The following is a 16,168-nucleotide window of genomic DNA, read 5'->3' as shown; positions in this document are numbered from 1 at the left end:
CCAGCAGTGGGTACCACCACCAGCTCTGATGGGGGTGGCAGGGGAGTGATGCAGACTCTTAGATTCCTTGGTTACAGATAGACTCCATGTATTAGTGTTCTCAAATGCTGGTTGTAGCAGTAATGAACTGGTCACATGGACAGACTCAAGACCCCCTGGTTAGCCAGGGTGGTGCAGGCAATGGTGATAGCTGAGGTCATGCACAAGTTTTCTCTTTTCTGGGTACTGTGTTATTCCACCTGTAGATGCTGTAAAGAACTGTATCAGTTGGCTTCCAGCCAGGAGGTGACATTTGCAAAAGAGTATCAGCTGCAGTGGTAATGGTGGGATTTGTGCTTGCCTTATGTTAACCAGGGAAGGTACTCTGGTTTCTCAGGTAATGGGCAGGGTCATTAAGCTTCCAAAAATTTCGGTCCTTTGTGTTAAGCTACCAGGGAGGGTGAAGGGACAAAGCCAAGTGGGGGCTGAGTTATGGAGGTCTATGCTCTGACTCTGCATGACAAGCAAGCAGCAGCCCCTGTGGAAGTTGTGGGTTGGTTCTCTGGCTACTGGGGTAATGTTTCAGAGAGGAGCATAGCTGCCTCTGTTGCACAGAAGTTTGTGCAGGGAGTAAGGAGCACCCAACTTCCACACACTTGCAAGGCAGATCTCACACCTGCAGTTTTCTGCTAGCAGCAGTGAGCTAAGTTCCAGGCTGTCTACACTCAGAACTAAAAACTGCCCCAGGCCATTAAGCCTTCACTGCAGAAATAGCAACCATGGCTTTTGGGCCATACCCCTCCCAGTCCACCCACACAGCTTCTACATTTGTGGCTGCATCAAACTTCTCATTTGCTTCCCACCCCCACTCCCTCTGCCCTGACTGCTTCTGGCTAAGGGTGTTCCTCCTCACTAGAAGTTGTATCACAAAATTCATCTGTGAGCTTCTTTCAATCTGTGACCACTGCCTGAGTAGGCAGACCTCCATGAGGTCCCCTGTGAGGCAGAATAAAGAATGGCTTCCCTTGGTTTGCAGTGGAGACTAGGAATGCATGTAAAGTTCTTCCTGCTGCTGTTCCTACTTTTATATTGCCCCCCCTCCCGCGCTCCCTAAATCAGTTCTAGCATGGCATAGGGTTAACGCCTTCCCCTGTGGCCTGGATTTCTAGATTTCCCAGTGGGGGTGTATATCCTGGAGGCAGCCTTTCTCCTTCTCACACTCTAGGGACAAAGTTTTTCATCTGGCTTATGGTGCAGGCTGCATCCTGCCACATCTTTAAAAGAAACTGAGGATTTCAGTTTTCCTGTTAAGTTCCTGCATTGCTTTTTGGAAAAAAAGTTCACAGTGTGAGTATCTACACACTGTTTTGTCTTTCCAAGCAGGAGAGGCATGTTAATGCTGCCTCCAATCTGTGCCAAAAAAACCCAGCATATCATTAAATATCCATACTACATAAAGTGATCTACAGATTCAATGCAATCCCTATCAAAATTCCAATGTCATTCTTCACAGAAACAGAAAATGCAATCTTAAAATTTGAATGGGGCCACAAGATCCAAATAGCCAAGACAACATCAACCAAAAAGAACAGAGCTGGAGGTATCACACTGCTGGATTTCAAAATATATTACAAAGCTATAGTAATCAAAACAGCATGACATTGGCATAAAAATACATTGACCAATGAATAAAGAACTCAGAAATAACCCCACACACCTATGGTCAATTGATTTTCAAAAAGGGTGCCAGGTACAGACAATGGGGAAAATGACAGTCTCTTCAATAAGCTGTGTTGGAAAAAATGCATATCTTCATGCAGGAAAATAAAAATAAACCCTTATCTTCACCCCTTATACAAGAATCAACTCAGAATAAATATTTAAATGTTAAGACCTAAAACTATAAAACTTATAGGTGAAAACACAGGGAGAAACCTCCAGGACATTGGTCTGGGTAGTGATTTCTTGGATTGTTCCCCAAAGCACAGGCAATGAAAGCAAAAATAGACAAATCAGATTGCATTAAACTAAAAAGCTTATGCACAGCAAAGAAAATAGTTAACAGAGCAAAAAGGCAACCCACAGATTGGGAGAAAATACTTGTAAACCATACATTGTACAAGGGGATAAGATCCAAAATATATAAGCAACCAAGAAACAAGAAAACAAATAACTCCATCAAAAAATGGGCAAAAGACCTGAATAGTTGTTTCTCAAAAGAAGACATACAAATCATAGTTTTTTGAATGAAATGGGTAAAGGTGGCTATTATCTTGTTTTTCATGTCTTCAAACTCCCTATAAACAGAAATACAACCTTTTTTGTTGTTAATTATGCCCTCTTTACTGAAGTTGTGTGGCCCCAGATGAAATTGGATGACACAAAGTGTGCTCATGCTGCATCAGGTTTGTAGTTATCTTCAGCTCCCTGCAAGTGCTTGTCAGTTTTTAGTTCTCTGGAAAGCAGATGATTATTGGGATGTTAATATTAAGCCTTTGTTTGTCTTCAGTATTATCTGCTATGTTCATCAATGTGATTACTTTAGGCCCAGTGGCTGCTGCAGTATCACATTCTCTTATTGTAAAACTTTGCAATATGTAAGCCTTCTCCTTTCCTATCACTTGTAATAGGACACTTACTCATGTTTTACTGAGAAAGTACATAAATACAGCAGGGTATTTCCCACAGGGCAATGGACTTGAGTAAAATGGAGTAAGAAAGTTAAGGTATATTGTATATTCTTCCCAGGTCATTATGCTTAGTTGGATGGTGTCTTTCACATTTACTGATATTTTCCAATAGTGCAATGCATAGTCACCTGGTGAAAAATGGTTTATGGTTTTGGGGATTGATTCCTCATTTGTCTGTACTAATTTGCAAATCGAGGATACATATGGTAACAGAAAACATGTTAGCGTTCTTGTTCTTTCCAATGTTTGTAATAATTTGAGTTTCTTTTTTATATAAGAATTTGTATTATTTTTTAAAAGTTCTGTTCTGCTTCTATTCATTTTACTTTGATAGGAGCTGCTATTCTAGGGTACAGCTTATCTTCCTCCCTTGGACTACTGAGTCCCATACAGTGAGTTGTGATTTTTATTTGGCTACTTGAGGTTGTATTCTTTCAGGGTATGTATAGATAAGGCAGTTAAACTCTCAGACAATGGCAAATGGGTAGGCAGCGGGAGGTGTAATAGTTTCTGCTTCTAAACTGTTGCACTGTCTTGGCTCAAAGCCTCTCTGAAAAAAAAAAAAATAAGTTTTAAAATAAACTTTTCTGCTTCAGTTTTCTCTGAATCCAAAATGGACTTATCTCCTAACAGCAAGCAGTAGGAGCAGTTCAGTCCACCAATATAGCCTCTGTTTAGGTCTACATGAATCAGCAGAATTGGGCAACCCTCCCTCTCACACACAGCAAGTGAGAGTGACATTTATGGTGATTATTCTCAATATTCTTATTGAATACTTCATATTATAATGATTTGGCTCAACATTCTTATAGACCATGTCTCTATCATCTTACTTGCTCAAACACTCAAGTTTTGTTAAAAATAAGGACCTTTCTTCAGTGGTCCTTCAGCCATCTGACAAATATGTGCCAGCACTGTTCCAGGTGCTTAGTAGACACTGGGCAAAAATTCCTATTAAAGCTGATGTATTGGGAACTGGAGACTTATTTCATATTGGCTCACTCCCCTAAGACTATTCCATCAAAAGTAAGAAGGGGAGATTCTTTTTGGTCCAACACCTTAAAATGTAACAGACTTCCTTCTGAATGGTAGTTGTTAACCTGTGCCAGGTTATACATGCTTTGTTAAAGAATTTGTAATACAGAAACATACTCACCTTTTCTCATCTAGCAGTGGCTAAGTCCATGGGCTTTCAAACCCAATTGACTGGATACAAATCCTGATATTTACCTTGGCCAAATTACTTAATTTATTGCTGCTTCACTGTGTCCCCTTTAAATGGGGAGGATAACAGTACCTCCATTACAGTATGTATTAAATAATTCATATAAAGTGGTTGTACCTGGCACATACTAAGTGCTTATGTCATATTTAATGCAGTTATTAAACATGTTTACATCATAATTCGCACAGTTATATCAGCACTTTTGACAACCAGTTTTACTTGTTTACAATCTATCTACACTTCCTTCCCATCCTACGACAGACTCTTTGATGGGGCACAGAAGTGTTGGGGGCGACTTGTATGATTTGTTTTCCCAGGACCTAGCACTGTGCCTGGCATATAGCAGTACTCAATATATGTTTGCTGAATGAATGGGAAAGTTGGTCTGAAATTCATTCCTTGATTGGCTAGGGAAAGAGAAGAAAAAAATACCACCATAAAAATGCCCAAATGCAGTGGCTCAGTATCTTAATTTCTAGAGAGCATATTTTACAGCAATAGTCATCCTAGCACCCCAATCTAAGTGCCAGTACAGACATGAATGGAAGCCAACAGGATAGATATGGGAAAACAGTGTGGAGAGTCTACAAACACAATCACCGGCAGGAAAGAGGGATTTCTAATGAGCAGATGGGCATTATTTATTTTGGTGTCATGTGGGGCCAAGAGGCTATATGGGACACAGAAAAAGATAATAGTTTATAAATATTTCAGGGCAAACTTTACCCTATTAAGCTGCAAATATGAATTTAGATGGATGACAGGTTAGATTAAAAAAGCCACTGAAGGCCAGGCGCGGTGGCTCACGCCTGTAATCCCAGCACTGTGGGAGGCCGAGGTGGGTGGATCACGAGGTCAGGAGATCCAGACCATCCTGGCTAACACGGTGAAACCCCGTCTGTACTAAAACTACAAAAAAATCAGCTGGGCATGGTGGCAGGCACCTGTAGTCCCAGCTACTCGGGAGGCTGAGGCAGGAGAATGGCGTGAACCTGGGAGGCTGAGGCAGGAGAACGGCGTGAACCTGGGAGGCAGAGCTTGCAGTGAGCTGAGATCGCGCCACTGCACTCCAGCCTGGGCGACAGAGCGAGACTCTGTCTCGACAAAAACAACAACAAAAACAAAACAAAACAAAAAAGCCACTGAAATGAAAAGTGAAGGTAGAGCTTGTTCACAAGGGACAAGAAAAGTGACCTGCACCTTGAGAAAATCTGCATGAAGAGGCATTTTTGGAATGTGTAACTGCAATTCTATACACAGGGTCTATTTTTTATCATTAAATGCAACACTGAATAGTCAACAAAGTAAGTGATTTTATTATTATCAACTATAACATTCAAATCAGATTACATAAAAATGGTTCCATAAAATAGTATATTTTAATGACAATTTCTTATTGAAGAGTATACCTTCCTGACCTTTCCCCAGTGATTTGGCACATAAAACAGGTGCTGAACTGTAGCAATTGTTCTACTCCATCCTGTAGGTTAGAGAAACTCATCAGAAGAAAGTTTCAATCATTTCACTGTTATTTTCTGCAATTCTTATTCTCCTATAGCCGATAATCTTCAGGTCTGAAAGATAAAATCAACATATTTCTTCATCAATCACTACTTCGTTTTCTCCTGACTGATGAAGATTATTTTTCCAATTTAAAATAAAAATAACTGTTCATCAAGAAATAGCTACAAACACTACATCTAAATTTTTGGTGACCAAAAAAAACCATTAACATCAAATCTTTATAAAGTAGAACAGTTAAGTGACAACTCCAAAGTCTTTTTGAAAGTATAAATACAAGCCACCTTGTGCCTATATAAGAATGTATTTAGTAATAACTTGAATTCAATGTCTCTGTTCCATTTTTAAACACTTTTATAAAGTTTTTATTGAAAAGATTACTGTAATCTTTAAGAGTTTAAAAATCAAAGACACGGATTTATAGTACAAATGCAAATTTTGAATAAGTGATTTTTCCTATTTATATTATCATATGCTAAATTTAATTTTCATTATGATCCATATACAAAATAAGTATATAAACACCAGTCCTCTAATATTTATTTACAAACATAACTGATTTTCCTTATTTATGTGATTATAAGATTAATCACACCTGAGAGTTGCTTTCATTAGTAAATTTTAAAAAAATTTTCAGAAGTATTAAATTGTAACAATAGAGAAAATTAAAAATAGGAAACTATAAAATGCAAACAATTTGTCCTGTTATCTTTTCAAGAGTATATTTGTAGGTGTTGAGCTTCCATATGGAATTTTCTGAAGGAAGTTAGGAACAAACCAAACAGATATTTTGGCCAAGATGGCTGATTAGAAGCGTGGTCTGCAGCTCTCCCAGACGAATGAAAATGGCAAGTGAATTCAGCACCTTCAACTGAAATACCCAAGTTCTCACACTGGGACTGACTAGGCGGACAACTCGACTCATGGAGAAAGAACTAAGGAAATCAGGATGGAGTGATCGCCCCTGGGAGTGGCATGGAGCCAAAGAAACCCCCACTCTCAGCCAAGGGAAGCAGTGAGTGATTGTGTGACCCCACCTGGGAAACCACATTTCTCCCACGGATCTTTGCAGCCTGTGGATCAGGAGATACCATCGTGAGCCCACACCAACAGGGCCTTGGGTCCAATACACAGAGCTGTGCAGAGTCTTGGCAGAGCAGTTGCTCAGGCTCACACAGAGACCCAGGAGTTTAACAGATTCCAGCCGCAGGAATCCCTGTTAAGGCAGGAGATCCATCTGTAAATTCCCCGAGGAAGGGGGCTGAATCCAGGGAGCCAAGCAGTCTTGTTCTGTGGGCCCCACTTCCACGGCACCTCACAAGTTAAGCCTCACTGGATTGGAAATCCAGCCAACCAGTGCAACAGGCTAGAGACTGCCTGAGATGGACAAGTTCCTGCGGGGAGGGGCAGCTGCCAGTTCTGTGGTTAGGTCAACTCAGCCATTCCAGCCTGCCAACTCCGAGGAGTTCACTGGACAAGGAAGAGTCCCCCACAATGCAACACAGCTGCTGTGCCAGATCATGGCCACACTGCTTCTTTAACTGGGACCCTAATCCATCCCTCCTCACTGGGTGGGGCCTCCCTGTAGGAATTTCAACAACTCTAGCCAGGGTCATATGAACAGAACTCTGATCTCTCCCTGGGATGGAGCCCTGGGGAGAGACGGCCCCTGTTTCTGCAGTTCATTTGACACAGTCATTCCAGCCTGCCAGTTCCAGGGAGTCCAGGCAGTCCAGACAAGGAGGAGTCCACCACAATGCAGCACAGCTGCTGTGCCAGACTGTGGCTAGACTTTTTCTTTAAGTGGGACCCTGCTCCATCCCTCCTCACCAGTTGGTGCCAGTGAGCACCAGCAACTCCAGGAATTTCAGCAACTCCAGCCAGGGTTATACAGACAGATCTCTCATGCCTCCCTGGGATGGAGCCCCTGGCAGGAGGGGTGGCCAACATCTACCCAGTTCAGCCTTTCCAGCCTGTTGTCTCTGGACAGTTCAAGCAGTCTGGATGGGGATGGGCTCCCCTACAACGCAACATACCTGCTCTACCAAAAAGCAGCCAGACTGCTTTAAGCAGGTCCCTGATCCTGTTCCTCCTGACTAGGTGAGACTTCCCAACAGGGGTCTCCAGACAACTCCTACAGGAGTGTCTGGGCCAGCAACAGGTCAGTACCCCTCTAGGACGGAGCTCCCAAAGGAAGGAACAGGCTACCATCGTTGCTGTTTTGCAGGCTTAACTGGTGATACCTCCAAGTAAGGTAAAAACTGAAACAACTAGGGTCTGGAGAGATCCCCCAGCAAACTGCAACAGTCCTATGGAAAAGTGGTCTGACTGTTAATAGAAAAACAACAAACAAAGTAACAACAACATCAACAAAAAAAGACCCCACAAAAACCCCACTGAAAGGTAAGCCACCTCAAAAATCGAAGATAGATAAGCCCACAAAGATGAGAAAGAATCAATGCAAAAACCCTGAAAACTCTAAAAGCCAGAGTACTTTTTCTCCTCCAAATGACTGTAACACCTCCTCAGCAAAGGCACAAAACTGGGCTGAAGTTGAGATGGTTGAACTGACAGAAGTAGGCTTCAGGTGAGTAATAATGAACTTCACTGAGCTAAAGGAGCGTGCTGTAACTCAATGCAAAGAAGTTAAGAATCATGATAAAACAATACAGGAGCCAACAGCCAGAATAGCCAGTTTAGAGAGGAGCATTACTGATCTGATGGAGCTGACAAATACAACATGAGAAATACATAATGCAATCACAAGTCTCAATGGCAGAACAGACCAAGTATCTTTCTGAAATAAGACAGGCAGACAATTTATACACACACACACACACACACACACACAGAGACACACACACAGAATGAAAAGGAATGAACAAAACCTCCAAGAAATATGGGATTATGTAAAAACCTATGACTAATTGGGGTACCTGAAAAACGGAGAACAGAACCAAGTTGGAAAACATACTTCAAGATATCATCCAGGAGAACTTCCCCAACCTAGCAAGACAGGCCAAAAACTCAAAGTCAGGAAATCCAGAGAACCCCAGTAAGGTACTCCATGATAAGAGCAACTTCAAGACACACAATCTTCAGATTCTCCAAGGTCAAAATAGAAGAGAAAATGCTAAGGGCAGCGAGAGAGAAAGGCCAGGTCACCTACGAAGAGAAACCAGTCAGACTAACAGTGGACCTCTCAGTAGAAACCTTACGAGCCAGAAGAGAATGGAGGCCAATATTCAACATTCTTCAAGAAATTCCAACCCAAAATTTCGTATCTGGCCAAACTAAGCTTCCTAAGTGAAGAAGAAATAAGATCTTTTTCAGACAAACAAATGCTGAGGGAATTCGTCACCACCAAGCCTGCCTTACAAGAGCTCCTGAAGAAAGTACTAAATATGGAAAGGAACAACTACTACCAGCCACTACAAAAACACAGTAAAGTACACAGACCAGTGATGCTATGAAGCAACCAAATAAACAAGTCTGCAAAATAACCAGCTAGCATCATGACAGGATCAAATTCACACACAACAATATTAACCTTAAATGTAAATAGGCTAAATGCCCCAATTTAAAGACACAGACTGGCAAACTGGATAAAGAGTTGAGACCCACTGGTATGCTGTCTTCAAGAGACCCATCTCACGAACAAAGACACACATAGGCTTGAAATAAAGGGATGGAGGAAAAATTTACCAAGCAAATGGAAAACAGAAAAAAGCAGGGGTTGCAATCCTAATTTCTTATAAAACAGACTTTAAACCAACCAAAATTTACAAAGACAGAAGGTAAAGGTTCAATTCAACAAGAGTTAACTATCCTAAATATATATGCACCGAATACAGGAGCATCCAGATTCACAAACAAGTTCTTAGAGACCTACAAAGAGACTTAGACTCCTACATGATCATTGTGGGAGACTTTAATGCCCCACTGACAATATTCGACAGATTACTGGGACAAAAAATTAACAAAGATATTCAGGACCTGAACTCAGCTCTGGATCAAACAGACCTGATAGACATCTACAGAACTCTGCACCCCAAAACAACAGAACATACATTCTTCTTGTTGCCACATGGCATTTACTCTAAAACTGATCACAGTAAGGTAAAACACTTCTCAGCAAATGTAAAGAACAGAAATCATAACAGTTTCTCGGATCACAGCACAATCAAATTAGAACTCAAGGCTAAGAAATTCACTCAAAACCATACAACTACATGGAAACTGAACAATCTGCTCCTGAATGACTCCTGGGTCAATAATGAAATTAAGGCAGAAATCAAGTTCTCTGAAACTAATGAGAATGAAGAGACAACATACCAGAATCTCTGAGATGCAGCTTAAGCAGTGTTAAGAGGGAAATTTGTAGCACTAAATGCCCACATCAAAAAGCTACAAAGATCTCAAATTAATACAACCTGATATCACAACAAAAAGAACTAGAGTACCAAGAGCAAACATAGCTAGCAGAAGACAAGAAATAACCAAGATCAGAGCAGAACTGAAGGAGACAGTGACAAGAAAATCCTTCAAAAAAAAAAAAAAATCAATGAATCCAGGAGCTGGTGTTTTGGAAAAATAATAATAATAATAATAAAATAGGCTGCTAGCTAGACTAATAAAGAAGAAGAGAGAGGAGAATCGACACAATCAGAAATGATAAGGGGGTATCACTACTGATCCCACAGAAATACAAACCATCATGCAAGAATACTACAAACACCTCTATACACATAAACTAGAAAATCTAGAAGAAATGGATAAATTCCTAGACACATAAACCCTCCAAAGACTGAACCAGGAAGAAATTAAATCCCTGAATAGACCCATAATTCTGAAATCAAATCAGTAATAAATAGCTCACCAACCAAAAAAAAAAAAAAAAACAAAAACCAAACAAACAAAAAACGATGACCAGACAGATTTAGAGCTGAATTTTATCAGAGGTATAAATAAGAGCTGGTACCATTTCTACAGAAACTATTCTAAAAAATTCAAAAGAAGGGACTCCTCCCTAACCTATTTTATGAGGCCAGCATAATCCTAATACCAAAATCTAGCAGAGGTACAACATAAAGAAAACTTCAGGCCAATATGCCTGAAGAACATCGATGCAAAAATCCTCAATAAAACACTGGCAAACTGAATCCAGCAGCACATCAAAAAGCTTATCCACCACAATCAAGTCAGCTTCATCCCCAGGATGCAAGGCTGGTTCAACATATGCAGATCAATAAATGTAATTCATCAACATAAAAAGAACTAAAGACATAACCACATGATCATCTCAATAGATACAGAAAAAGCCTTTGATAAAATTCAACATCCTTTCATGTTAAAAACTCTCAATAAACAAGGTATTGAAGGAACATGCCTCAAAATAGTAAGAGCCATATGTGAGAAACCTACAGCCAACGCTATACTAAATGGTGAAAAGCTGGAAGCATTACCCTTGAAAGCCAGCAAATGACAAGGATGCCTTTTTTCACCACCGCTATTCAACATAGTACTGGAAGCTCTGGCCAGGGCAATCAGGCAAGCGAAAGAAATAAAGCGTATTCAAATAGGGAGAGAAGAAGTCAAATTACCTTTGTTTGCAGATGACATGACGCTATATCTAGAAAATCCCATCGTTTCATCCCAAAAGCTTCTTAAGCTGATAAACAACTTCAGCAAAGTCTCAGGATACAAAATCAATGTGCAAAAATTGCTAGCATTCCTATACACCAACAACAGGCAAGCAGAGAGCCAAATCATAAATCAACTCCCATTCACAATTGCTACAAAAGAATAAAATACCTAGGAATACAGCTAACAAGGGAAATGAAGGACCTCTTCAAGGAGAACTACAAACCATTGCTCAAGGAAATCAGAGAGGACACAAACAAATGGAAAAACATTCCATGCTCATGGATAGGATGAATCAGTATGGTGAAAATGTCCATACTGCACAAAGTAATTTATAGGTTCAATGCTATTCCCATTGAGCTAACATTGACATTCTTCACAGAATCAGAAGAAACTATTTTAAAATTCATATGGAACCAATAAAGAGCCCAAATAGCCAAGACAATCCTAAGCAAAAACAACAAAGCTGAAGGCACTTCGCTACTCAACTTCAAACTACACTACAAGGCTACAGTAACCAAAATCACATGGTACTGGTACAAGAATAGACACATAGACCAATGGAACAGAACTGAGAACTCAGAAATAAGACCACATGCCTATCTGATCTTCGACAGATCTGACAAAAACAAGCAATGGGGAAAGGATTTTCTACTCCATAAATGGTGCTGGGAAAACTGGCTAGCCATATGCAGAAAACTGAAACTGGACCCCATCTTTACACCTAATACAAAATTTAACTCAAGATGAATTAAAGACTTTAATCTAAAACCCAAAACTATAAAACCCTAGAAGAAAATCTGGGCAATACCATTCAGGACATAGGCATAGGCAGATTTCATGACAAAAATTTCAAAAGCAATTACAACAAAAGCATAAATTGACAAATGGGATGTAATTAAACTAAAGAGCTTCTGCACAGCAAAAGAAACTAGCATCAGAGTCAACAGGCAATTCATAGAATGGGAGAAAATGTTTGTAATCTATCCATCTGACAAAGGTCTAATATCCAGCATCTACAATTAATTTAGGCAAATTTAGAAGAAAAAATAACCCCACTAAAAAGCAGGCAGGCAAAGGACATGAACAGATACTTCTTAAAAGAAGATATTCATGAGGCCAACAAACATGAAAAAAAGCCAACATCATTGATCATTAGAGAAATGCAAATCAAAACCACAACTGAGATACCATCTCATGCCAGTCAGAATGGAAATTATTAAAAAGTCCAGAAACAACAGATGATGGTAAAGTTGTGGAGAAAAGAAACTTTTACATTGTTGGTGGGAGACAGTGTGGAAATTCCTCAAAGATCTAGAGGTAGAAATACCATTTGACCCAGCAATTCCATTACTGGGTATATACCTAAAGGAATATAAATCATTCTATTATAAAGACAAACGCATGTGTATGTTCATTGCAGCACTATTCACAATAGCACAGACATGCAATCAACCCAAATGCCCAGACTGGATAAAGAAAATGTGGTACATATACACCATGGAATACTATGCAGCCATAAAAAGGAATGAGATCATGTTCTTTGCAGGAACATGGACGGAACTTGAAGCCATTATCCTCAGCAAACTAATGCAGGAACAGAAACCCAAACACTGCATGTTCTCACGTATGGGAGCTGAAAGATGAGAACACATGGACACGTGGGGTTGTGGGGAACAACGTACACTGGAGCCTGTTAGGAGGGTTTGGGGGAGGGAGAGCATCAGGAAGAATAGCTAATGGATGCTGGAGAATTGGTTGATCTGTACAGCAAACCACCATGGCACATGTTTACCTATGTAACAAACTTGTACAACCTGCACATGTACCCCGGAACTTAAAATAAATGTTGAAGAAAATAAATAAGTATTTCGAAGACAACTGTAAAAATATGTAATAGTTTGAGTTCCTTTAAACAGTAGACGACTTTGTTTGCCCAAAAACAACTTAATCTACTAATCCCTTTCTATATTTATAAATTTATAAATGTTTTCTGAAACTGAATACTCACAGGATACCACATAGCCTACCTAAGAAGACTGACAGTCTACTAGCCAAGTAAAAGAACTCTACAGAATTTTAAATTGTTTATTATTAAACTCTGAGCAACAAAGGCACTGATCTGGGAAACTAGCCATGTATGCTTTGCCATATCAGCCATCTATAACAATAAGAAGATAAACTGCAGAATTTTGTCACTTTGTGAAATCTCTATCCAAATGTAAAAACTGCATCCAAAGTCTGGGAAATAACAATCTGATGACAGTTACATGCAGCTCCAGAATATACCCTTTTCACCTTTGGTATGTGACTCAATATACTCAAAGCAGTTCTTAGTAAAGAGACACCAGTACATTTTAAGAAACAATTTGTTATCCCATCCAGCTGGTTCATATAATTACAAAGGAGGTGGTGGTCATGCAATTGGAAAGAAATCTAAGTTAATGTCCCACAAGAAGTCTGCAACTCCACTCAATAGAATTAAATGTGTTTAGTCACAGTCATCAGTTGTTTCCACACAAAAAGGTTTATTTAATTGAAATGAAATGACAATACCACCTTTCAGTGGAATTTAGAAGTAAAATTGAATGGTATGATCAACCACATAAAGCAATGTGGACATTGACCTCAAGGCAATAGAGGGCTAATGAAGCCCAAATTTGTTTCCAGATTTTTTTTGGAGGAAGTATAAAAGTATGGGCTCTGCCAGAACTGTGGCAGCAATGAGAAAAAAGAGAGGTCAGGTTCAGAATTTTGGAAACAAGAGAGTAACAGGTTGGGTTTGGAGGTGGGTGGAATGGGAGAGAGAAGAGGAAAGGAGCCAGGGAGATGGTAGGAAAGAGTTACTAGAAAATGACATTCAGAGATTACTAATTTTCAGATTGAAGAATGCAGCTATGCTGTTTTTCAGGATAGGGAATGGAGGGTTGATTCTGAATATGATAAAATCTGGACATGGCAGACATGTAGAAATTAGGATTTGGCTCTTAGGAAACTTGAGGCAAGAGGGAACAAATTGGAAGGTCTCTAACACAGGTTTCTGCTTTTCTATCCCACTTCTCCATGTCATGTGGCCCCACTTAAAAATCTTGAATGACCCTCTCTTGCATTCTCAAAGTTCAAATACTCTAGAATTAAACACATGAGCCTCCACTATGTGGCCCCAGTTAACTTTCTGAGTTATTCTTTCTACACTCTATTTTCTATAGCCTGGTCCCTCTACACTGCTTGCTATTGCCCAGATAAATACCTTCACACTTCTGAACTTGGATACCTGAAATTTCCTTTCTCTTTTCTCTGCCTGGCAACCATGACTAATCTTTCAAAATCCACCCCAAACGTTACATTTTCTGTCCAGCTCTTCACAACAATTCCTTTCTAACATAGACTGGGCTCCTTTCTCTAGGATTGCCAGAAAGCTTAATACATACTTCCGGAAACTACAATGCTTCTCTAATCATACTGGCTCTTCCTGGTAAATAACAAATGCTGAGTGCTTATTAGGTGCCACAAAGAATAATAAAGACTTCACATGAATTATTTTATCCCCACAACTACTTTGTAAGAAAGACACTGTTAATAATTTCATTTTACAGTGACAAAACTTAGGCTCCGAGCAGCTCCGTAACTTGGCTAAGGATACACAGCTAGGAGGTAGATGGCAGGAATCTGAGTGTAAATAATTTGACTCCAGTGCTTGCAAGCACCATTTTATTCTATATGATGCCTCTTAGGCTGCCAGTCCTCTGAAGGCAGGGCGCTGATATGATTATCTTATACTCCCATCAGCCAGGGCAATGTCCGATACACAGTGGATGCCTGGTATATCTAAGCACAGTACAGAGTACAGTGACCCCCTTGAAAATGTCACTTCATGTGCAAATTCATGTTTAAATAATTGGGATATTTTGCAGATGGTTAATTTGCTTCCAAAGGGGGAAAAACAGTATCATGGTCAAAGACTAGATAGTTAAGATAGTGGCACAGCTGGAAACATCAACTCATACTGGAGGCAATTAATGATACATGTTTTTCAGGAGGTTCCCCTGTGGGGAAAAAGAGAGGTTTTTACACTAAATATGGTTTTACTTCTCTCTGGCTCAAACAGAAATGAAAACAAGCATACACACAACTTTTCTGTATTCCTTATTTCTTTCCACTAAAACAAAGAAATTCAAGGTAATATAAGAAAGGGGAGGAGAGGGCTATTTATGTCTGTCTTTCTCAAACTTCAGCAGGCATACAAATTGCTTGGATTCTTATGAGAATGCAGCTTCTGATTTCACTTATTCTGTGGAGGGGCTCATGATTCGCCAATCCTAACAAGCTCCCACTTGATGCATTGCTGGTTTATGGACCACATTCTAATTAGCATGGGTTTCCCTCAGACCAAAGACAGAGCTATTTATAAGACAGAGGAGCACCTTCAGTAAGAAATTACTAACACTATCTAACAGAAGGTAACACACATACTTCTTCCTAAACTAGAGATTACTCCATTTGATACACAGTATCTTTCTTGGTTCTTTTCTCCCAAATTGCAGTTCAAGTAGCTTTAGTACTCAGCAAATGTATTTAGAATCTTTAAAAGTTGGTAACCCACATATGGTAACATTATGCAAACTAGAATTGAATTCTCAGATTATGTTGCTTACATATTTTCCCTATTTTGTGCTGAGATGACTTAATTTCCTCACTAGATTAAATAGTTTTTAAAAACAAGAAGTGTGGCATCTAGCACATTACTTTTCATATTATGAATATTTAAATATTTGAAACTTAAATGAAATGGCTTAATCTTTTAAAAGAGGGATGATAGGTGAATGTATATTATACATTAGCCCTACTTCTTTGTCACTGTTTCATTGGAAATAACAAATTTATGTAGTTTTAAAATGTACATTAATGTTACATAAGGTTAGTATATTTGTAAATAATAACAGTATTCTAAAATAATCACAGGAAATCTTTAGAGGGATATTTCAAATGCCATTTCTGAAAGCTAACACCTGTCAATTTTTTTTTCATGTAAATTATACAAATTTACTCCTTGACAGAAATATAAGTTGTACGTTAATGAAATTGCCATGATCGTTCTTTAAACATGTAA

The 16,168-nt window shown here is 39.4% G+C and overlaps 1 protein-coding gene across 1 annotated transcript in view; it reads right to left on the bottom strand.

Annotated features, from left to right (window-relative positions):
- Positions 1-5,190: 5,190 nt before the first annotated feature.
- The window catches only part of LOC105468519 (mitochondrial ribosomal protein L13), a 50,047-nt gene continuing 39,069 nt past the window's right edge, over positions 5,191-16,168 (bottom strand). The window contains exon 7 of the mRNA XM_011718734.3: positions 5,191-5,468. Coding sequence (XP_011717036.1) covers positions 5,447-5,468 — 22 coding nt within the window. The 3' untranslated portion in view covers positions 5,191-5,446. The remainder of the gene's footprint in view (positions 5,469-16,168) is intronic.

The sequence above is a fragment of the Macaca nemestrina genome, chromosome 8 (genome assembly GCF_043159975.1).
Source record: "Macaca nemestrina isolate mMacNem1 chromosome 8, mMacNem.hap1, whole genome shotgun sequence".
Lineage (NCBI taxonomy): Eukaryota > Metazoa > Chordata > Mammalia > Primates > Cercopithecidae > Macaca > Macaca nemestrina.
This window is presented reverse-complemented; position numbering and strand designations above follow the sequence as displayed.